General features: G+C 36.2%; 7 protein-coding genes across 7 annotated transcripts; 4 read left to right on the top strand and 3 right to left on the bottom strand.

Annotated features, from left to right (window-relative positions):
- Nucleotides 1-3,407: 3,407 nt before the first annotated feature.
- On the top strand, nucleotides 3,408-3,769 carry PG998_002728 (uncharacterized protein; the record flags this gene model as incomplete). The annotated part of the gene is made up of 2 exons (XM_066869546.1): nucleotides 3,408-3,645; nucleotides 3,696-3,769. 2 exons carry the CDS (start codon nucleotides 3,408-3,410, stop codon nucleotides 3,767-3,769), a joined length of 312 nt encoding a protein of 103 aa, XP_066737961.1.
- A 580-nt stretch (nucleotides 3,770-4,349) lies between these two features.
- Nucleotides 4,350-5,412, bottom strand: PG998_002727 (uncharacterized protein; the record flags this gene model as incomplete). The annotated part of the gene is made up of 2 exons (XM_066869545.1): nucleotides 4,350-5,120; nucleotides 5,188-5,412. The coding sequence occupies 2 exons, from the start codon at nucleotides 5,410-5,412 to the stop codon at nucleotides 4,350-4,352; spliced, it is 996 nt and encodes a 331-aa protein (XP_066737960.1).
- Nucleotides 5,413-6,812: 1,400 nt separating this feature from the next.
- On the top strand, nucleotides 6,813-7,925 carry PG998_002726 (uncharacterized protein; the record flags this gene model as incomplete). The annotated part of the gene is made up of 2 exons (XM_066869544.1): nucleotides 6,813-7,173; nucleotides 7,390-7,925. The coding sequence occupies 2 exons, from the start codon at nucleotides 6,813-6,815 to the stop codon at nucleotides 7,923-7,925; spliced, it is 897 nt and encodes a 298-aa protein (XP_066737959.1).
- Nucleotides 7,926-8,787: 862 nt separating this feature from the next.
- On the bottom strand, nucleotides 8,788-10,286 carry PG998_002725 (uncharacterized protein; the record flags this gene model as incomplete). The annotated part of the gene is made up of 3 exons (XM_066869543.1): nucleotides 8,788-9,719; nucleotides 9,787-10,129; nucleotides 10,212-10,286. The coding sequence occupies 3 exons, from the start codon at nucleotides 10,284-10,286 to the stop codon at nucleotides 8,788-8,790; spliced, it is 1,350 nt and encodes a 449-aa protein (XP_066737958.1).
- An 81-nt stretch (nucleotides 10,287-10,367) lies between these two features.
- PG998_002724 (major facilitator superfamily domain-containing protein) lies at nucleotides 10,368-10,819 on the bottom strand (the record flags this gene model as incomplete). Its single annotated transcript, XM_066869542.1, has 2 exons — nucleotides 10,368-10,557; nucleotides 10,641-10,819. The coding sequence occupies 2 exons, from the start codon at nucleotides 10,817-10,819 to the stop codon at nucleotides 10,368-10,370; spliced, it is 369 nt and encodes a 122-aa protein (XP_066737957.1).
- Nucleotides 10,820-11,463: 644 nt separating this feature from the next.
- On the top strand, nucleotides 11,464-12,433 carry PG998_002723 (siderophore biosynthesis lipase/esterase; the record flags this gene model as incomplete). The annotated part of the gene is made up of 2 exons (XM_066869541.1): nucleotides 11,464-11,517; nucleotides 11,597-12,433. The coding sequence occupies 2 exons, from the start codon at nucleotides 11,464-11,466 to the stop codon at nucleotides 12,431-12,433; spliced, it is 891 nt and encodes a 296-aa protein (XP_066737956.1).
- Nucleotides 12,434-22,660: 10,227 nt separating this feature from the next.
- PG998_002722 (uncharacterized protein) lies at nucleotides 22,661-23,560 on the top strand (the record flags this gene model as incomplete). The annotated part of the gene is made up of 1 exon (XM_066869540.1): nucleotides 22,661-23,560. One exon carries the CDS (start codon nucleotides 22,661-22,663, stop codon nucleotides 23,558-23,560), a length of 900 nt encoding a protein of 299 aa, XP_066737955.1.
- Nucleotides 23,561-24,174: the final 614 nt, after the last annotated feature.

Genomic DNA, 24,174 nt, shown 5'->3' with positions numbered 1-24,174 from the left:
GAATTTGATATGCATTACCCTTCACGATATCGTGATCGTGGAGCCTTGGCCGCCGCCCCGAAACGTCTGCCAGCAATGCCCTTATTGCTCGGCGGCTGGTCGCTTTCAAATCACATTCCCCCTCGAAGCCCGGACAGCTCGTACGCGATGATAAATTTGCAAGAAACCGCGCTAGCGACGAAGTACAGGAGGACGTGAACGGCGTCCACGACGCTGATGAAGATTAGCCCGTTCAATGCCCAGGTGCCGATCGCCCCTTGAACTACGATCCCAAGGTGCGGGAACCAGGCTTGGCCATGGACAAAATGGGCTGACTTTGGGGCGTTTTGGCAATGGTGAGAACGGACGGCTGGCAAATGCTGTTGTTTCAGCGCGAAAACAAATCAGAGGTAAATCCGGTCGATCCTTCAGTTCACACCGTGATGCGTGTTTTCTGACTAAAGTCGCCGTCTTAATGCGTGACGGCTGACTAACTCGTGGTACTGAACGGTACATAAACATAATTTATTAACGCCAGACGGTAATGTAAAATCCATGTTCAGTGTCCGTCACTTAGATACATATGAAAAACTCAGAAGGGGCTGCATTCGGCGGAGTCCAAGCCGCTATTTTCAGTGCCTCAGAGACCTGTTGCATAAGCCTGTTGTACTGCGCACCTTACATTGGCTATCAATCGATTTGTTTATGACAGGTAGAAGCAGAGGCTGAACAGTGGTGCTTGAGTGAGAGCGGGCTATGTGACAAAGCATGGCGACCCTACCCACTGGCGGTGGTCTTACCAGATTCACTCCTCAGCCCTAGCGCGCCACCTTGAACTTGCTAATTATAGAGTAGGTTTTGCGAAGGCTAACCAGCCACTCTCGTTCCTCCGTCCTCCGACAACTTCGCCCTACTCCTCCCATATAACACGACCGATTCAGTGTCGACTCCTGCTCAGAACCGTCACCTTTGCTGTCGACACTTATTGCTGCACTCGGGTCGAGGATAAGCGTTCCGCCCGTCTTCAGACCGACAATCTCCCCGAACAACTCCTTACGGTCCGAAAGCGTCTGGTCAAGAGATGGTCTGTCGCGACAGCGACTTGATGCTTGGCTCTGAACCAGAGATACCACGTGCGCTTGGATGACCCGCAACCACGCTGACGAAAATTGAAGAATAACAGTGACAGATCCAGCATAATTAACACTACTTCCTGGAGCAGTCCTTCCTTCAATGATTTTTCTTGGGGTTGGGCTTCTCGTTGGGCTCCGGCAGTCCGAGTAATCTTCTGCCGGATAATCCAACGGGCTCTGCCACTCATCCAGTCGAGCATCTTCTGCTGAGTGGTATCGAGCCCAGCTCTGGCGTTTACGGTTCGAGTCGTCTCCCGCCGCTTTTGCCACTCAGGCTTTCCTCCTACATTCGAGCATCTCATGTACCGAGGTTCTTCCTTGAATCTACTGCGGCAGTGCGGTCAGGGCCCGTACGTGGTACCGGCTACGATCCTGTTAGCGCGGATCGAGCAGTCCCGACCCCATAAGCAGAGCCAATTCAGAGACGCGAATAGACTAGCTGAATGGAATATATTTGCGAATACATATGTACATACATAGCGCTCTTCCCCGTTACCGTGCTTCTTTAATGGCAAATAGTTGCCGTCGCCCGTAGCCTTCCAGGACCTATGGCAGTCAGTTTTCCATAGTGCAGTACTCTCTCCGATGATCTTCACCGCAAGTGAAGTTCAAAAGGTAAAGAGGGAGAGGCGAGATGCACATGAGCTTCCACATGATCCTGAGAAACCCTTCCCTGACTGTTCCTTGGGGACTTGAACCTAATAGTCAATATCATCAAAGATAATTACAGAATTTTTCATCGCCAACGTAAAGATTTATCCGAAACATAATAACTAAGAAACCTTGGTGTGTGTGTGTGGCTGCCGACGCGTACTTGTTCGAGGGGGCGGTTTCAGTGTGAATCATATGTGTTATGTCAGCTCGATACTACCTAGAGTGTATATGTAAAGGCAGCTATATTTCCATGTACTTAAGGCCACGTAATATGCTTTATTGGATATTCAACTGATGCATCTCTGGGGTTACACTACACATCACTGGATGAGTTAAGTTTAGGTAATATCGTACAATGCAACTGTTGTTCTAAACTTTATATCAGCCTTTTCATCAAGCTGACGAATCAGATGGCTATTGACTGCATTCAAGAGTCTACTAAGTCCGGAGGCCGTTCAAATGTTTTAGCATAGCCTTAAAGACGGGAAAGAAATTCGAAGGTTACACAATGGAGGGGCTCACGGCACCAACATTACATGGGCATTGCTTTGACTGCGCCACAAGATTTCTTTACATAAAGCATCTCTGCTGGATCGACATTGTACGTTGTTTTGATACAAGCAAATAATGATGTTTCCATCATACAGCATACATACACAAGCTCTATAGATCTACATCGGATATGATGTCAATCTCTAGGTGACCATCGCGATCAAATCGTTTAGGCACGCTGCATGTTTCTCGGGCGGTCAGCGGGGTTGTTGAGAAACAGAAAGAAAGTACCGGCTTTCTTGAGAAGCTCTAGCTTAGCAATTACTACATTCGTTTATCATAATAACGTATCCGCCTATCGAATGTTGGTCTGTTGCCATACTAGCAAATTAACCATATAAAAAACGATCGGGCTTTGATCGAGTTCCCTGCTGCAGATCATGTCTTCCAGATGATGTATCAATTCTGGCGAGTGAATTAAGAACGACATCAATGATGCATTGTAATTCGTGAAGCCCAGTCTTCTCGTTGGACGACCGCTAAAACTAAATAATAGAGCATCACTCTGACATACATGAACTATGCCACAGGTGAAGATGAACCATATTACCTGGTCTGTGTGCAGAATTACGGTATACCACTGACAAATCTGCAGAGGTGGGCACTATTCACACCGGTCTTCAGGCCTTAGGCTCAAAGAAAGACCATTAGCGTTGCGGACTGCATTTGAACTCACCATGACATTGAACATCATTAAATTCGGTAACTGACACTACGGGATAGATGCAGTGAATCCAACATCCTTGCGATAGCCGACACTTCCAGGGACGTGAATGACACTCCACCAGAAGACACTCTTCAGGGATCGTTGCTGCCAGTAAGACTGGTCTGATAAGTGCGGAGGAGATTGTATCACGAAGGTTGTGACTTGAAAAGGTTGAGAGCAAACTCCAAGACAGTGGCATAAGGAGCCTGTCAAGGATCATTCTTCATAACATTGTAAGATGACATTTCATAGCTATAATAGTGAGTCAAGGAAATTGACAAACAATGGATATAAATACCTAGCTCGGTCTGACCTCTGAAAGCTCAAAGAATACCCGACAAAGACCAATTTATTCCACAGACCCACGATACTGCATTTATACAATGTCTTCTGTAATCTTTACCGATAATTACATCAAATCACTGGTGTCCGCTGCCGTTGCGTACATCGACCTGGGATTTGAGCACGCTAGGGAAATTCCTTATGGGCCCTACAAAACTCCACTCACCGGAAAATCCACCAAGATTGTTGTCCATTACAAAGATGGTAAACAGGCACCAAGAACCTTCAAGGCTTCTCAGGAAGTAGCTTTCCCGGATAGTATTGGGTTGACTATCACTGGTACGTTTCCTAGGATCTTCATTTGCTGAAGTGACCTAACAAACATATAGGAGGAGGGGTCTCCGAGTCAACTATTGAGGCAATTGACGAGACCGGCAACAAAGGTAGCTGGACTTTGGGCTAGCATAAGTTGTACCATGCAATGAGTTGCACTGCTTGATTGGTAATCTGGTTTTCAAACCCCCGCCCTAGACCAATTCAACATTGAGTCTTAGCTGTGGAGGTTTTAGTTCGTTAAAATCTAATACACTCTTTACTCCAATGTCGTTCCTATTCTATATAGCACCGTGAATGTGGTTTGGTAGAGTGATTGATAGAACTACGTGACAATAAAATAGACTATCATGATTCGCAGCAATGACGCCTTGTGCTGTTGGTGGGCTAAGTCAAACTCGGCCCGCCTTTAGTTCTGTTTCGGATGATACACATTTGCTGGTCAAGGTAGTTTGATTCATTTTCCCACTCATAGCTTCGTTATATCTCGTGTTCAGAATTCCACAGACGCCTACCTCTTCGGTACGTCAACAATTTCCGCGCAAGTCTTCTTCCCTGCCCAATCGGGCCTCGTGTACGTGAATCCAATCTTGTTCTCACAGAAGCATTTCATCGTATCAGGTGCCACTTTGTTCCTGCGAAGTTGTTAGTCCCTGGGGTTTATTTTGTTTTTCGGTTTTCGGCTCAGGGAGTTTCGTTGCCTTGAAGACTTACGGGTTGTCTTTGCATTTATACTTGGTTGGCCAGAACTTGGTTGGGTTGGGATCTTTAGGCTTGTCTTGCGTCTTGGTGCGCTTCGGGCCGTTCGCTGTGGTGGGTGGAGGGGGTGGCGGTTGATCGGTCTCAGGGTGATCATCAGATTTCTTCTTGGTTGATATGGGCCTCGTTTGGGTTCGCATGGTGGTAGGCTTGGTCGGTTGAGCAGGCTGCTGCGTGTTCTTGTTGTTGTTGGGGCCTTTGTTATCTCCAGGCTTGTTCCCGCCACCCGTGCCCCGGTGAATGTCCGTTTTACCCTTGGGGTCGGGCTTGGGATCGCGCTTCTTGCACTTGGACTTGGACTTGCGGACACAGCCGATGCTGAAGTCGGACCCCATCATGGAGTCGGGGGCGTTGACGGCGTCCATGAACATGCCCTCAAGCGAGAAGTCCCACTGCGGGTTCCCGCAGACGTCGCCCACCCAGCCGTCGAAGAAGTTCAGAGCGCTCATGCCGTTCTCGAAGGCCGACTTGGCGTACTTCAGCGTCGTGGAGACCCCCTTCACTGCTGCCCCGCCCGGCACGAACATGAGGCCGACGTCGGCAATGGTCTTGAAGGTCTCGATCAGCATGTGGCAGAGGAGCGAGTCCAGCTGGGACAGGCCCTTGGCGACGATGTCGGTTATGATCTCGGCTAGTTCGAAGTCGCATTGGCATTTGCCAGGACGGAAGTCGTTGCCGTCGTCGTCGTGCAGTATACCGGCCGCGTCACCCGGACCGAGACACTGAGTAGCAGACGGAAGTGTCAGAAGTACGGCTCATCTCACAAAAAGGGGCAGATGGAGGACCTACACCGTATCCAGTTGCATCGTTACCCTTCGTCTTCGCACAATATACCTTGCAAGGCGCAAGCTCTTTATCTCTGTTGGCGGTCCCTTCGTAGCTGAAGCAGTTGCCAGACTTCTCGTACGCCTTGAGAGTTACACTATCGGGCTGGTGATTTGGTGCTACGGCACGAGCCCCAAGTAGACTGAGACCCGAGCCTATTTGTGAGTCGCCAAAAGCCATAGGAACCATGGCGCCGAGAGGCAGGAGGACTGAGATCATTGAAAATCTCATCTTTCCATCTGAAAGGGGGTGAAACGGCACTTCTTGGCCAAAAGGATTTCAATCAAAAGCTCACTAGAATATCAAACAAACGAATAGTAATTGAAAGGAGAGACGCATGCAAAGAACATGATGCCAGTATGGGAATCTCATCCTCAATTGACACAATGTTTCTTATAGTATGTCAACCGCCCAAAGCTAGATCAGCGTTTTACTCTTTGTTGGACGTAGCTATTTCGACCTCAAGAGAGCGGAAGAACTGCGATCCTTTTGCCACCCGCCAACTCCTGCTCGGGTCATCTACGAAGCACTGGAAATACAACATAACAAGTATGTCTTCTATCCATTGACCTGTTGGGTTTCAACCTCATGACACCGCCCCTTATTCAATGTGGTTGGATGTTGGTTGTCACATTCGCGAGGGGGCTCATTCGAGATGTCATATGTCCACACTCGGCCCGGTCGCAATCGACGGCAGCTTCGGGAGAAAAGGAAGAAGCATATCGCCCCAGACGTGCAATGGAATCCGCATAGTACATATCCTAATGTCGAGTCTTCATCTCGGTGGTTCTGGAATGATGAGCAGCTATTTTGGGAGTGCCAAGCAGGATGAGCCCGATTACACTTGACCTCTTTAAGCAATTCGGCCCTCTATTTCTGCATTCGCTGATTGCCAAGGCCAATGCAACGTGACCCACTCACGATTATTCCGAGCAGGAATCGTGGCTTTGCTGCGCGACAATGAACCAACATCGAGTGAGCGCCGCAACAGCCCCCGACTAAGGAGCAGGTTTTCTCCATAATTAGGATCGCCTCCTGCAGTTAGATATCTCGGTTCCTGATGACATAATACCTCACCTGTTGCCACCTTAAAACCTCGGATCCCTGCCCGGAACGAACGACTTCTGAACGAGGATCTCTCGTGAGCTGAAAATAGTACGGAGCGTCTTCTGGAAATTGCTCCGGTGGAACTCAAGTAAATGGGAAACAAAGCCCCGACCCTGATATATGAACAAAGATGGCCCCAGTCCCTAATTTCCATCCTTCACTGGAGTAAGTTGATGGTAAGCATCCTTACACGATGCAAATGGCATGGGTGATGGACTGGTGATCTCCATCGTGTAATGAAACTTGGATGGGAGCTTGAAAACTAGGTTCTTATTTGAGTCGCAGTACTCCTAACAATGGTTAAATGGGATTTGCTCCAGTCAACTACGTTAGACGTTTTCCACGAGTATAGCGACATTCTTTTGTATCGCAGGCGAAGAGACTTTCCAAACTTTCACCACACTCATTAGTTCGTATTGTCTGCCACACATAATGCATCTCCCTTACACGATGAAGGGCGTATTCGCCCTCCCCTGGCTGCCATGCTGTACGGTGCGACCGCAACACCTCTGTATAAAGACCAGTTCCACAGGGGGCCGGCTCCCACTCCTCACTTGATGGCTTTGAGACAAGTTGCAGCTGAGGGCGAGTCAGCCCAGCCCTCTATGACCACCATGACCCGCGATGGCGTGGTAGGCGTATTCAAGGCGACGCAGAACCCCGCGTTTGCGACGCTCCAGGGCCCCCTCGCCACCAACACCGTCATGAGCCTCACTGTCGACGGCAAGCCCACCTCGACATCCCTCCCCCTGATCGTCGGACCCGGCGGCTGGGTCTGGGAGCCGCAGCTGAGGACGCCTGAGAACGTCTACCCTAGCTGGCCCGTGGAGACCCCCCTGCAAGGTGAGCAAAGCTAATGAGATATTTCTCTGTTCTATCGGATGGTGATCACTGACACGATCAATAACTACAGTGGTGACGAGGCTCAACTTTCCATTCAAACCGGCATGCCGTCTGCAACCCAAAGCTCAAGCGCTAGTATGTCGTCTGCGACACAGAGCTTCAGCCAATCCATGTCATTTTCTGCAACCGCGAGTGCGTCCGCAACGTCTTCTGCAGCTCCTGAGTCCACAGGCCAAGCCGATCCCGAGAATGGCCAAACCGAGGAGGGCCAAACCGAGGAAGGCGAGACCGGAGAGGGCGAGACAGGAGAGGGAGAGACCGGAGGCGGTGAGACTGGAGAGGGCGAGACTGGAGAAGGTCAAACCGGAGGAGGCCAGCCTAATCCAAATCTTCCCAACGTCAACATGCCAACCATCAACCTGCCTGACGTCAACTTTCCCGACATCAACTTTCCCGATATCAACCTTCCGGGCTCTAGCCAGCCTGAGAACGACGACCCCGAGGTAGAAACGCCAGAGCCAGGGAAGCCTGAGCCCACCAAGCCGGAGACGAACCAACCAGGGACAAACCAGCCCGACCCCAACAAGCCGGAAACGAACCAACCGGGGACGAACCAACCGGAACCCAACAAGCCGGAGCAAGAAACACCGCCTGCAGGCAGCGATGGGGAAACCGAAGGCGCAGGCGGTGGCGACGACGGCGGAGACGGCCCCGAGCCTGTGAATACGATACCGAACTCTACTACAGGATAATACTCCGGCGGTGCACTTTTATATAATTTCCCATGTATACATATAAATTGCTTTACGTTAACAAGACCAAGGCGAGTAGCTAGTCCTGGCTTGAGTTCGATTAAGCAACTATAAGATTGTAAGGAGCTAGAGGTTTCATTCCATTTTTGGGATTCGTATCTAGGGAATATAGATAAACTTATTATAATACAATATTAAGCTACGTCCTAGTCGAAGTTATCCCGCCATCTAGTAAAGAGCTTATAAACCCAAGCTAGAGGCAGCCCATAATTATCGCCGGCGTTAGATACAACGGCCGTCTCGGGCAGACGCGTGTCTTTTAATTTACGCCATAGCCGTTCGACCTCTTCTTTAGGGATTGTCGGGTTAAAGTTGGAGATCTCTATGGACACCATGCTAGCTGCTCAAGGAGTGCGACAAATGAATTATGTTAATGAAGATCCCGAAAGCAGAGAAGATCAGCTCTCTATCTTAAACTAATGAGTGATCTTCTAGTTTAAATGGCGTCGTCATAGTTACGTTTACAATATCATATTACCTGCAGCCCCCCACTATGCATCACCACATCAGCGCGCTCCTGCAGCAGTTTCGGACCGGGCGGCCATGCAAGCACTTGGAATGAACGACCAAGCCAAGTGATAGTCACGGTAGCATTCCTACAATTCTGCGTCCAGCTCATTTGGCCATTCGGTAAATAAGGGCCCGTAGAGTATCCCTAGTGGGAGTGATTGCCCAACATACAATGGTATAATAGTGCAGTCCCCCGTTACGCTAATAGCTAAGAACGCTTAGCAAGAATAACTACTGGTTACATCAATGTATACCCAGCCATGGACACGTAATAGTCTCCCATACGTACTCCTTAGAATACCATCCCTTTGACCTGTGGCACCTTGGTGAGATCGATATTGCGTATTAACAACATCCAGATCAAAGCCAATCCTATAACCCCCGTGCCCGCTGCGAGCATCCGGGTCTGGGTATATCCGTACGCCTCCTGAATTGCGACACGCGTGTCGCTCCCAAGGGCGTAGCTCAGCTGGGTCGGAAGGTCCTCATAAATTGCATCAAGACTCGCCAGATCCGCGGGCGGCAAGAACCGGGCCAGCGCGCCGGGGAAGATGTTAGTCCAAATAGCTCCTGAGATAGTCGCGCCCATAGCGCCGCCTACGGTACCGACGACGTTGAGCAAAGCCAGGACAGCGGCGACGTGCTGGTGGTCCACAGTGGCTAGGATAGCCAGCTGCTCGATAATGATAAAGACGCTGCCGCCGATAGAGATGAAGATCTGGCACATAACCAGGAACCCGACCGACTGGTTAGGTCGCCGGAAGTAAATCATTAGGCCCTGCGCTAAGATGTATAACGGCACAGCGATGTAAAGAAGCCACTTAAAGCGGCCGGTCCGGCGGATCAGGTATCCAACAATCAGCAGCAGCACGCCTGATACAACGTCAAAGGTGTGGCTGATGTACCCGGCTTCGGCGATGCTCAAGCCGTTAACCACCTGCAGGAATGACGGGTAGTAATTGGACCAGCAGTAGTACGAAATCTGGTACGTGGCGTCCAGCAGGCAGGCGCCGATAACCGTGCGGTTCTTAATCAGGCCGATATTCAGTATAGGCGCGGGCGCCAGGAAGGTCTCCCACAGGACGAAGACGAACAGCATCGAGAAGCCCACCACGAGCATGGCGATGATGTAGCCGGACCTCCAACCCTGGGGCGCAGCGTCGGCGATGTTAAAGGGTAGGAGAAAGACGACGAGCCCAACGGAGAAGAGTACCACGCCAAGGGCTGAGTGTCTCGAGTTAGCCAACCGTTTTGCCCTTGTGCTTTCCTTCTATAATCTCAAGAAACTTACCGTCAAATTCAACAGTATAGTGCCAAATCGCCTGTACAAGAGTCCGTTGGCTAGAGGCCTTAACGACATTTCCCTGAGCCCTAGCCTTACGCAGGTTGGTTTTGAGGATGAAGAATAGCGGAGCAGCGACGACGGGAAAGACGATAGCGAAGCAGCCAAAGCCCCATCGCCACGAGACATCGTTGTAGAAGGCCTCGGAAGCCTTGGAGCCCGCAAAGGCCGTGATGATGTAGGGGGACGAGGTAAAGGCGTACGCAAGACCCCGGTTCCTCAGCTTGGACGCGTCGGCGGTGATGACGTCGACGCAGTATGTCATACCACCGAATCCGAGGGTGTAGAAGACCTGGGCAGCCAGAGCCAGTCAGTTTTCAGTTCGCTGTATAGCCCAAAGATGTACCTTGGTGTCAGGATCGGGGTAATCGTACATATGCAGCGCAGAATGTGGGCAGATCGTGGCTTACGGCCATGAGGACCAGACCCAGAGTCGCGAAGACGGCCATGATGGCGAAGCCTGTTTATGGCTGGTCAGCAGATGATTCATAGCCTGGTATAGATGTACCTGTCTCGAAGGGCTGTCCTCCTTACCCTCGGCGCGTCCCCCATATGTCTAGAATCTTGGCGAGCGGGACGTAGACAGCCGCCGTCATGGCAGAAGCGACGACTTGAATGACGTTGATAAGAGAATGGGACTCGAAGTCGCTCGTCGCATACGCCACGAGGTTGGACAGGATGGAGCTTTGGAATGCGTTGGTCAAGTAGAGACACCAGATGCTGCAATATACAAGGAGCGATACATTAGCTTGCTGTCCCTGGCATGACGCTGCCAGCTTGGAGCCGCGGCGGAAGAAACGTACTTTAAAAACACGGCAATGAGGGTGCCTCGTGACCAACTCAAAGTCACGGCTTCCACATCGTGAACACCCTGCTGAGCATCCTCAGATGGCAGTTCCGGTTCGGGCTTTTCGTCGTCGGCGGTAGAAACAGGACCTTGCGAGCCGTTAGGCGACGGCCTGGTTTCCTCGATCTTGTCCATGGCAAATGTTACAAGATGGCTCAAGCAGGGTGGAATCAAAGGATGAGCTGCAGCAAAGAAACAGAAAGGACACACAACTGGAACCTTTGCCGGAGAGCCGCTGCGCTTAATAACTTGGGCCTCGACTATGATGCCAACTTACGATATCAAACGACACTAGATGAGAATGAAAACCTCCAGTGGGAAGAACCGCCGAGTAATGGGCGGCTAGCCCCCAATAGTGCTGACGGGACCGACCCGCTGGATCCCCATGAGGTTCAGCTGGGACATGTTTGAGGCCGGGAACCGAAAAATATCTTATCAGATCCGCCGTGCTACCCATTCCATTACGTGATCCCCGAAGCTAGATGAACGGGCGCCGTATTTCACGCCGTATCGTGTATAGTGTGGTGGAGCAGGTATGGGGCTGATCATCTGATAAGATCATGAGTGGATACATCAATCTGATTAGGAGGTCTGGCCATCTCTGGGACCCAAGTGGGAGTGCCAGATGGTCCCGGATTTCTCTTCCATAGTGAATAGTGAAAGAATATGCCTTTCCCATGAGATGTTCAGTATTAGATAACATGCACGACCCGTCAAGTACGGAAGTTTCCTTAAGACCAGATGACAACCTTCGAATACGCCTCTCATACCTCTCTACTATGAACCCGATGAGCTGGGCCAAAAGGGGGCTACCCGGCATTTTGCATCACTATGTAAGTCACCCTAATGTAACAAGCGATTGGGGATGTTCTTCGCCACTGAACTGACAACCCTTGACTTGTCGATCTTCAGACAGAAACTCTTGTCACATTCGAGTACACCTCCCAAGCGGCCTCTCAACCGCATAGTGTTCTCTTCGTCGGCGGTCTGAGTGACGGCCTAGCCACGACGTCCTACACCGCCGACATCATAAGCGCCCTGCAGCCCACCGCATGGTCCTTCTTCACCCTTGTCCTCACCTCTTCCTACCAAGGCTGGGGCCTCTCAGACCTAGACCGGGACACGGAGGAGATCGCGCAATGCCTGCGCTACATACAGAACTACAAGGCAAGTCGGTTCGGGGAGGGCGGTAAGCTTGTCCTCATGGGTCACTCGACCGGAAGCCAATGCATCTTGCACTACCTGCACCGGCCCAACCCTCATCCGGGTCCCCTGCGAGGGTTTGACTCGGGGCTTTGCCATGAAAACCGCTGCGTGCTGGACGGCGCCATCATGCAAGCGCCCGTCTCTGACCGAGAAGCCATTCAGTCTGTACTAGAAGACGGCCTCGGAGACCACACCGCAGGCGAGTGCCGCGAAGCCTACGACACACTGGTCAAGCTGGCCACCGAAGCCCTCGCGTCTCCCGGCAGCGAGACGCAGTTCGCCGTGCTTCCGATCGCTCTGACGTCTCGGCTCGGCCTCGGCAACCAGACGCCTGTCGGCGCCCGGCGGTTCCTGAGCCTTGCAAGTCCAAACAGCCCGCAGCAGCCGGGGCCGGATGACCTCTTCAGTTCCGACCTATCTGACGAGCAGCTCGCGGCCACCTTTGGTGCGGTTGCAGGGCGCGGACTGCTGCGGTACAAGCTGATGGTGGCACCTTCGGGGGAGGGACCAGTCGGTGCCTGCTTGGGTGGACCAGGAGCGTAATCTCCGGCGATGGAGGGACGCCTTGGAACACAAAGGCAAGTATCCTATCTGGGATGTTGAACACAGCGGGGTCGTGCCGGGTGCGTCGCATGCGTTGAGTGACGATGATCAAGAAGGACCTAGGCAGATACTTGCTAGGAGGATCTTGGCATATCTCCGGGATGTCGAGAAGAGAAGAGGACTTTGAGCTTAGATATAATCCGAAGAACTATCGCGCGTGGATCAAGTACGAGCCTAACATTTTGAAGTTATTATATTTTGACACGAGAAAAATAATACCACGACTAACAACCCGAACACTAATTTAAGTGTTATCACATTCTCCTTAGTAACAAACGGGTGCAGTACCTTATTTTTTCAGTCCTCCATTTGCTTTATGTCTGGAAATATGATTTTCACTATCCCTACTCCTTTATAACACTCGTTCATTGCTACTAATGAGTCTGGCGCTAGATGCTTAAGCACTATAAAGTATATTGTCTGAACAGTACTTGTCATCTTTCTTTTAACTACCAGGTCGTAAATATACATAAGCTAGACGGAGCCCAACTTATAAACCTCCTGGTCGTCTATATTAATTCCTGGGATCTCAAGAGTTTCGTTATAAAATATAATATCTGAGAAGAATTTAAGGATAGCACCGTGCGGTATAACGAGTAGCTCCTAACCCGGGAAGCGGTATATCAGCTTATTAAATAAATACTAGCGTTTATAGAAGAGGTTTATCTTTAATAAATAGGTATATCCCTTTTTTATGTTTTAAAAATATATAATATAGGTATTCCGGATCTTTACTAATATAAGACTAGTATATAGTTAGATATATTTATAGATTACCTTTTTAAACTTATTTAAGCTATTAAGTATAAAGTATACTTCTATACTTCTATAATTTAATTTTAAAAATCCTAAAGACTATAATTAATACTTATAAAGTTAGTAAGCTTACCTTTAAAGTAGATATTATTTCTAGTCTCTATACTTACTTATAACTAGGAAAGCACTCTCTAAGTAAGATAATTAAATAAATTATCTTTATTATAATTAAAAATATTTTATAAAGTTACTAATATATATAGAAAGGGCCGGTAGCTTATTAGGATCTTTTATAACTATTAAGCTTAAATAAGTAATTATAATATTATATAATTATAATTTATCTTTATTTTAAGCTATTACTCTTAAAAAAGCTTTAAAAGTAATATTATTATATTAATAAATTAAATATATATAATAAAAATAATAAATTTTAACTTTTATTTAATAAATAGTATTTTCTTATTAAATATAATATAGTTTATTATTAAATCAATTATATTACTTTATTAATTATTAATTTAATTAACTTTCTTTATTAAACTTTAATTTATTTTATCTTTATAATTATAATATTTAATCTTTTATTAAAAAGTAAGTTTAAATTAATAATTTTGATAATATCATTTATTATTAAATAAACTATATTATTTAATAGATTACTTTTTTAATTTTCTAACTTATTTAAACTTTAATATATAATAGCTCTATAATTATAATACTTAATAAATTTAAAGAAAATCGATTTATTTTAATAATTTAAACAATATAAAATTTAATAATTCTATTAAATAAAAGAGTTATTATAAAGGTATATAATATCTTATATATTACTTTATATTATTAAATTTATAACTAAACTTTATAATGTGAATTTCGATATCTATAATACAAATTAATATTAATTTCAAAGGAGGTATTATATAAATATATAATTAACTTAAATATTTAAAGAATACCTCTTAAAATCGTTAATATAGAAAAGATAATTAATTTTTTATAAGATTACGTAATAATAAATATATTAATAAATATTAAATTAAGTACTTTAATAATTATAATCTAGATTTAAAAATTAAAATAAATTAGAAATATAATTATTAAAGGGCTTTCTATAAAAATTTAAAAGTTATTTCTAATTTTTTAAATTAATTATAAATATAAAGGTTAAATATAATATTATAAATAAAGATAAATAGAATTTTAATAAAACTAGCTTTATAATAGGCATTATTAATTTAATATTTATTATAATATATATTAATTGATTTAAAAAGGTAAAGATAATTTAATTTATTAATTAAGAATAATTAATAATAATAAAATATATTAATTTATAAAATTAATATATTTTATTATTTATAATCCTTTAAAGTTAATATTATTTTATAAACTAATTATATAAAACTAACTTATTAAATAACTAAGTAATTAAACCGATTTCTAATAATTAAACTAATAATTAAACTAATAATAAAACGGGCTTAAACTAAATTAAATATTTTAATAAATATATTAAAATATAAATATAAAGTTATTATTACCTCTTAGTTTTAAATAATTATAAAAGCTATATTTCAGTTAAATTTAAGTTACATTATAAAGATAATAATATAATTATATTTAATATACCTCTTTATTTATTTTACCTACTCTAAATATTAGATATTATACTTTATTTATTATTAAAGTATATATATTTAGAAGAAATTAAGCTATTTATAAAAGCTTTAATAAATTATATTATAAAGCTCGAGTTTTTAATTACCTTTAAAGTTATATATTTTATTATTTTTAAAGAAAATAATACTAAATTTAGATTTAATACATTTAATTTAATACTTTATAATTTAAATAAAATAATTAATAAACTAGATATATATCTTTAGATACTTATACTTAATCTATTATATCCGAGGTTATTTAATAATTATAACTTTAAGATATTATTTAACCTTTAATAAATAATAAAGTATTTTACTTTTATTAAAAGTAAGATTATTAGTTATTAAAGAAATTCTTTAATATTAATTTTAAATATTATAAATAAATTATTTAAGTATATTAAGATAGTAATGTATAAGGTTATAAATTTATATAAATAGGTATATATATTAGAAATAATTAATTTAATTCTTTTAAAGTATTAAGAGATTAAGAAAAGGTAAATTTAACTTAAAGGAACCTTTATTATTAGGGAATTTTAATAATTATAAAATAAAAAAGTAAAAAGGAAGTATTTAATATTTATTAAAAATAAAAATAGGAATTTATTAAAGTAATATATAATAAGTAGTAAGTGTTATAATAGATATAACGAGATAAGTTATAATATATAAATATATAAAAAGGATATAGAATTAAGTAATAAAATAGATAATAAGTAATTTTAATTAATTTAAAGCATTATAATTAAATTAATTTATATAAAAGTATAAAGAAGTAAAACGAATAGTTTATTAAATAATATAATCCATTTAATAATAAATTATATTATTTATATTATTAAATTAACTTTTTCTATAATTAATTTATTACAACTTTCTTTTTTAGTGCTTAAACTAAGATATTTAAAAGGATATCCTTTAATATATTATAATTAAATATATATTAATTATTTTAAAATAATAATATATTATATTAATATTTCTTACTTTCCTTTTATAAGAAATAAAGGATAAATTAAGAAAGGGATTAATAATAATATTTATTTAAATTAAAGGAATTTATATATTTAGTTATTTAATACTTATAATTATAGCCCTTCCTCTTTCTTATTAATATATTAAATGAATATAATAAGTCTAAGGTCTATAATATAATTAAAATTCTAAAATTATTAAATATTAATATTTCTTAAAATCGCTATTTAATATAAATATATCTTTTAACCTATTATTATTTAAATATTTAAATAAAGAAAATCCTTAAATTAATAATAAAAACGTACCTAAGTTATTAAAATAATCGTATTAATTATTTTAGAGAGAAACTTAAAATATAAAATATTAAAATAAGAACTAAGATTAAAAATAAAGCTAATAAAGGTTTCTTATAAATTATTATTATTATATCCCTTCTTAATAAAGTATATAACGAAAAGTATATTAAAATAATATAAAACATATTAAAAAGCATACTTAATAACCTTAAGAAGATATTTAATAAAATCCTAAATAATGAAATTATTAATATAATCGAGATTATTCTTATACTTTAATAGGTTCTACTTAATTAATAATTATTTAAACTTTAAAAACCTTTTATTATTATAATTAAAATAATTCCTTTTATTATTAATTTAATATAATATTAAAGTACTATTATATTTAAAGGCTTAATTAAAATATAAATAAATAAAGCTAAGTTTATATAATTTATCTATTTATTAATTAATAACTTTTTATTTTAATAAAAGAGGTTATAAATATTAGATTTAATATTAAGACTCGAGCTGCTTATAACTAGTTATAATTAACTTTAAACTTATTATTAATTTAATCTATAACAAATAAATACTATATTAATAAATATATAATATATAAAAAGCTTAATAAAAAATAACTCCTTTTTAAGTTATATATTAAATTATATTTTTATTTATATAAAAAGAGTTTTATTTTAAAATATAATACTTAATAAGAATAAAGAATTAAAGGATAAAGAAAATTCCCTTTATTCTTTAAATATTTTATTAATAACTAGTATTAAATAATAATTATAAAAGTTAAATAACTAATTTTAAAGATAGAAATAATTTATTATTATTATTAATTTAATGGAGGGATTAATATTAAAAGATAAAGTAGATATAAAACTTATTTATAATTTAATATTAAATACGTTTCTAAACTTCTTAAGAATTATTATAAAAATATATATTATTAATATATAAAATAATAACTATAATAATATATTATAAATTACTTTATAAAAAAGAATTTAAAAGGTTATTTAATTACTTTTAAAAAAGGATATTAAAATTAATATAAAACGTAATTAATATAATAATATATTATAAATTACTTTATAAAAGAAAAGTTAAAAAGTTATTTAATTATTTTTAAAGAAAAGTATTGATATTTATATATAAAGTAATTATTTTAATAATATATTATAAATTATTTAATTATTATTTAAGAAAGGTATTAATATTAATATATAAAGTAGCTACTTAAATAATATATTATAACTTTCTTTAATTTTATTTTAAAGAAATTAAGAAATTATTTATTTATTTTTAAAGAAAGGTATTAATATTTATATATAAAGCGATTACGTTAATAATATATTATAAATTATTTTAACTTTATTTTAAAAAAGTTAAAAATTTATTTAATTATTCTTTAAAAAAAGGTATTAATATTAATATATAAAATAACTAATTTAATAATATATTATAAATTACTTTATATTAAAAATTTTAATAAGTTATTTAATTATTTCTTAATAAAAGTACCGATATTTATATAAAAGGTAATAAATATAATAATATATTTAAAATCGTTTTATAAAAAAGAACTTAAGAGGTTATTTAATTATTTTTTAATAAAGTTACTAATATATATATATAAAGTAGTTATTATAATAATATATTATAAATTATTTTATTTTTTAATAACGGTATTAATATATATATATAAAACAATTATTTTAATAATATATTATAAACTACTTTATTTAAAGGAAATTAAGAAATAATAAAGTTACTTTTTAAAACAAAATATTAATATTAACATATAAAGTAGAAAGTATAATAATATATTATAAGCTATTTTATTAAAAAGAAATTAAAAAAGTATTTAATTATTTTATTAAAATAGAATGGTTCTATTTATAAAAAAAGAAATAAATATTATATTTAATTTAAATTAAAGGATAGTGCTTTAAGTTATTAAAGTATTTACCTTTATATATTAAATATCGCTTTAATAAGGTTTATTTTTTTAATTAATTAATTAAATTATATTATACTTTCTTAAATTAAATAAGTAATCTTTTATAAAGTAGTTATTTATTATTAATATATATTAAGCCTTTATATATTATTTAATTACTAATAAATATATTAATAACTATCCTTATTAAACCCGAGCTTATCTTTATTTATATTATTATAATCTTTAACTAACTTAAAATCTTATTTTATAATAATATATATTATATAGAATTCCTAATAATATTACTAATTCTATATTAATAATAATATAAAGTAATTTATATAATTAATTATAACCTTTTATTAATTAACTTATTATTATTATTAATAAATTATTTAAAATAAGTAGCATTAATAGAATATATATTAACATTTAATACTTTATTATTATAACATTTAATATATATATTAAATATATATACTAGTTAAATCTTATAATTTCCTAACCTTTACCTTATTATTTTTAATAAAGCTTTATAAAAGTTTTATTTTATAATAATTAATATTTAAATAATATTATTTATATATATTATAAATACCCTATAATACTTTAGACTTTTATAATTAAGAAGCTTCTAAGAATATTAAATAAATTTTATTTAAGTTATAATTTATACATTCTAATTCCTAGATCCTAATTCCTAGATTATAATTCTTAAATTATAATTTTTTAAATTAAGAATAGGATAATAATAATTTATTTATAAATCTCTACTATCTAATATAAATAATAATATATAACTATAATAAATACTTTAATATAAAGTTAATATAACGTTATAGATACCTTTACTACCCTTTATATTTATAAATAAAGGTATTTAACTAAGTATTAAGAGGAATAGATTATATATATATATTAATTAATATAATATATATATAATAAAAGTAATAATAAACTAAATAATAATTAAGAATATAAGCTATATTATTAATTTAGGTAATATTTAATAGATAATTAATAGAAGTATTAGTGATACTTAAATAAAGCTATTATTAATAAGAATATTATATTAAATTATACCCTTTATTAAAAGTATATAAAGTAAGTAATAAATTAAAAAGGTAAAGGAATTATTATATTAAGAATAAAATAATAGAAATATAATTATATACATTTATAGATAAGGAAAGAGTTTAGATATTATATATTAAGTAATTATTATCTAAGTTATAAATCCTTTATTATTTTAAATTATATCTCCTTTTATAATAGTTATTTATTAATTAATTTCTTATATACCTAACTATCTTCTTTAATAAAATAACCTTCTTAATATAGTTTATATTACTTTATTACCCCTTTTATATAGGTATTTAAAACCTTTATACCTTTATAGATATCGTTATAACTTATTTTAAAGTTATAAATTATATTTTTATTAATATCCTTTTAAGGGATCTAATTATAAGTCTTATTTATTTACTTAAAGAGGAATATAATATAATAACTTAAGCTTTAATATATTATTAAATAATTAACCTCTTTAATAATAATGGATTTAATTTCTTAAAATTAATTAATATTCTTAAAGAAATATTTTATAAAATTAATATATACTTTTATTATTCTTATTGGATAAGTATTATAGCTTTTATAACTTTCTAATTTAATTATATTACTTAATTAAAGCTTTAGGATTAGAAATATATTAGAGGTAATATATTATACTTTAAGATTTATCTAAAGTAAATTAAAGTTAATATATTTATTATCTATTTATTATTATATATTTTAAAATATTATTAAAAATAATATTTCTTTATAAAATATAATATTAAAAAGAGAGATAATATTTAAAGATATTAGATAAAGTATTAATAATGTTTTAATTAATTATTTAATAGGGTTATTATAATAAAGGGGTTAGCTTATTAATAAACTTAATTATTAAAATTAATTAATCCATTAATACTTATAAGTAAGTAGTATTTCCGCTATTATTATATAGTTTTAAGAATTTATATAATTATTACTTACCTTATTATAAGGATTAAAAAGGTTATTATTATTTAATATAGATAGTTCTTTTTAAGTTTTATATTTTATATTAATAATTATTAAGTTTTATAAATTAGTATTATTAATAGAATTTAACTAGGTTTTTAATATAGGATTAATTATACTTTTATTAAGGACTTTAAAGGAACTCGATATCTTTCTATTTATTAATTAAGCACTGTTAATAATAATAATAAAACCCTTTAAGAATTAATTATCTTTATTTTAAAATAAATAAAGAATACTCTATATTAATACTTCTTATACCTTTTAGTATTATATAACTACCTTTATATAAAGTAAATTTTTAAAGTTTTCTTTTAAAATCTTATAGAATAAAGAATTTATAGAAGTAAAGCTTTTAATAATAAAAAGGGTTTTTAATTCTACTTTTAATAATTATACTTTAGAAATAATCAAGTAATATAATTTAATTAAAGGTATATTAATAAAAGAAATACTTTCCGGACTTTATAATTAAGTAATAAATTAACCTAAAGTAAAAAGGGTAAGTAAAAGATTTAAACTTATATTTTATTTAAAATTAATAAGTACTTTTATTTAATAATTACTACTACTTCTCTAAAGCGGAATTACTATAGAATTTCGAAATTTATTATCTTTAATAAATAAAATCGAGTTTTAAGAATAGGCTTCTTTTCTATTATTAAATAATACTTTTAACTTTATTAAAAACCTAATAATTAATGTTAATATGAGATTTACTTTATAATTACTAGTTATATATATATTATTATTATTTAACTTTCCTTTATAAAAAGTTTTATTAAGTTTAAGAAATAATATATTAAAGGTTAGAAAATATAATATAATTACTTATAAAAAGAATATAATATAATTATAGCTTTTTAAATAAAGTATATAAAGGATTTTAAACTTAAAGTTTAATATACTTAAGATATTATAAAGAAAAGGGGATTTAACTTAAATAATAGATATTTATATATAGAATAATTAATAAGTTCTTATATTATATATTTTTATTAATAATCTTTTATTATAGCTCTAAACTTATAATCTACTAAGATTTTATATTAATCTAAATATACTTTAATATTAACTTTAATAATTAAGAGTATAGTATAATAATTAATAAGCTAATAAAGTATATACTAGAGATATTAGTTATATATATTATTCCTAGTTTTAGCTAATTACTTTTAATAAATATATATAAAGAAATAAATAGAATTAAATTAATTATAAATTAGTTATAATACTATATATAACTTATTAATATTTAATAATTAATTAGTTAAGAGTAAAATGGAATGCCCTTTATCCGAAATTAAAGTAATTAATTTATCTTTTAAAAATAAAATAAGAATATAACCTTCTTTATTTAGAATAAAGATTAATAATATAATTATAGTATTAATATAGTTTCGTTATTATATATAAATAATTAGAAGAATTAAATCTTAGAATATTTTATATTTAAAATTAATGTAGTTATATAACTATTATAATATAATAATAATAATTTTTATTTAGAAATAAAATAATAATAAAATATCCTCTTATTTAAAGCTATATAATTAAATATAATTTTAACGTAGTATCGTTAAATAAAGGGAAATAAATAAAAGAAATAAGTTATAAAATATTTTATATTTAAAGCTAAAGTAATTATATTAACCTTTAAATATAAGATAAGAATAAAACCTTTTATATTTAAAATAAAAATTAATAATATAGTTATAATATTAATATAGTTTCGTTATTATATATAAATAATTAAAAGAGATAAATCCTAGAACGTTATATATTTAAAAAGAAAGTAATAATGTAATAACGATATTAATATAACTTTAAATAATTAAATGTTATTAAAATAGAAATAACCTTTAAAAAATAAAGGAAGCTTTTATAATTATAAATAATTTATTAATAATAAATCTCTAAAATAAATTAAAAATAATAATAAAGAGAATATTATTTTTAATATAATTTATATAAAGATTAATATATAATATAGAAAGTAAATAATAATAATAATAGTATTTATTTAAATTAAAATATAAATAAAATTAAAAAAGATAAGTTAGATTTATAATTATAAATAAGTATAATAAATATCATAATAAATTTTATAATAAAGGAAAAAAAGAAAGAAGTTAAATATATATAAAGGGGACTTTATAGGATAATAGTTTTATATATATATTTAGATAGAAATAGGGGTATATAACCGCGCTATACCCAATCGGGAAGGGGGGCTAAACCCGGGAGGTGCGATAGCGCTTTCTCGATTACAGTACATAGGTTATACACTCTCACTGTTGCTAAATGTAAGAGGGGTAGGCCCTGCTGCCTAATACCACTGGCGTGCTAAGCCAACTCTCCCCCCTGTCTGTATTATATACATGGCACGACCAGCGCTGGTTTCCTGGGTTTCATTCCGCTGATTCATCAAGACAATTCCTTTTGGCAAAAGACAGGGTGCATCATGTCTATCACCTCCAATAACCTTCAGATCGACATTTTGATTACAATGTCTCCATCCGAGCCCGAAATCCTCGCCGCTCTCGCATCATATCGAGAGCATATTGGCAGTCTCACCTATCATGCCCTTTCCGACCTGATTCCAAAGATTGAGGCAGCAGAGCCCGACGACCCAGACGATTTCACTGAAGACGAGATTCGGGAATGTCTCCTGGAAGCCGTCTTGTGTGTCGTCGGCGAGAATGATGTCATCCCGCCTATCACCTGTCCGACCGACGTGCTGACGCACTGGAAGTCCCTGGCGCCGCAGCTGGCCCTAGACGGCGCCGCTGCATGCCATGATACCGCCTGGCGTGACGAGATGCGGGCCGCTTACACGCGGGGCGTGCTGCGGGGCCTGAACGAGCGCTGCCAGTCGGAGCTGGTGGCTGCGTGGGAGTTCCCCGCCGACCTGGCCGTCGTGCTCCAGCATGTGGACAGCCTGGAGGGCAACGGGTGGTATAGGTACCGCGAGCACAACGAGACCGTCGTGTTCCTGGAGGGTTGGCGTTCCGATGCCGGACTGACGAGTGACGGGATGGAAGAGATTGCCGCAGGTCGGGTCAGGACGCCTGCTGAGATTGCCGAGGTGGCGTTCATATTCGAGGAGGAGTATGAGATTGCTGGTGGGTGGGCATGTGGCGAGAAGGGGAACGAGGCATCTTGCTACGTTGCGTACAGCCGGCCGCGAGACGGTGGGGAGGAGCGGAAGTGGTCGTGGCGTTACGTTGCTAGTCTCGGGCAATACGGCGAGGAATTCTTTGAGGACGTGGTCGGGTTGCTTAACTGGTACAAGTCTTACGATGAACCCCGAGAAAGCGACTGGGATGTCTTCTTCCTGGATATCTTCTCGGGATGCCCCTGAAAATATTCTGCCTCATTTGGTCGTTATCCAGACTTCTCTTTCTAGAAACTCAACGACAATATTAATTTGGTCTGCATCAGGCGAGAAAGAAAAGTTCCTGCATCCTGGCAAGTTATTCCCTGTTCGCTGTCGACGGAAAAACTGAAATTATGCATGGTTTGTGATATATAATGACATTAGCATTCGTTTTTGTGTTCAGTCGGTGATGGCTTGCTGGAGGCTTGTTCATGTCTGAATAGGAGGCCATGCCTCCTCCCTGCAATTTGGAGTCATATTTTTCCATGACAAAGATGGCGGCATTGTAGATGTGCTTTGTAACGCCTCGACTCCTTGTTGGAAGGCCATACAAAGACAGAGATTGCCATTGATGTATCGACATGGCATATTGTATTGTCAGTATGTATGTCTACATGATTCCGTATGGCAGCATTGTCTCTTCCACCCTTTGCATCTTAAACCACCTTAGGATGCGTATGCTGTGAGGATATGGTGTACAGTGAGAACATGAGTGTCATGTTTCTGTAAGTAGTGGCTGTATTCACCTGTGCATAAGCATGGTTCTTGGCTTAGGGGGCCTCTGTATTCACCTATTGTGACAACAATTGACTGCGTCA

This window comes from Apiospora kogelbergensis (genome assembly GCF_038363985.1).
Source record: "Apiospora kogelbergensis strain CBS 113332 chromosome Unknown utg000001l_segment0_segment0, whole genome shotgun sequence".
Taxonomy (NCBI): Eukaryota; Fungi; Ascomycota; class Sordariomycetes; order Amphisphaeriales; family Apiosporaceae; genus Apiospora; species Apiospora kogelbergensis.
This window is presented reverse-complemented; position numbering and strand designations above follow the sequence as displayed.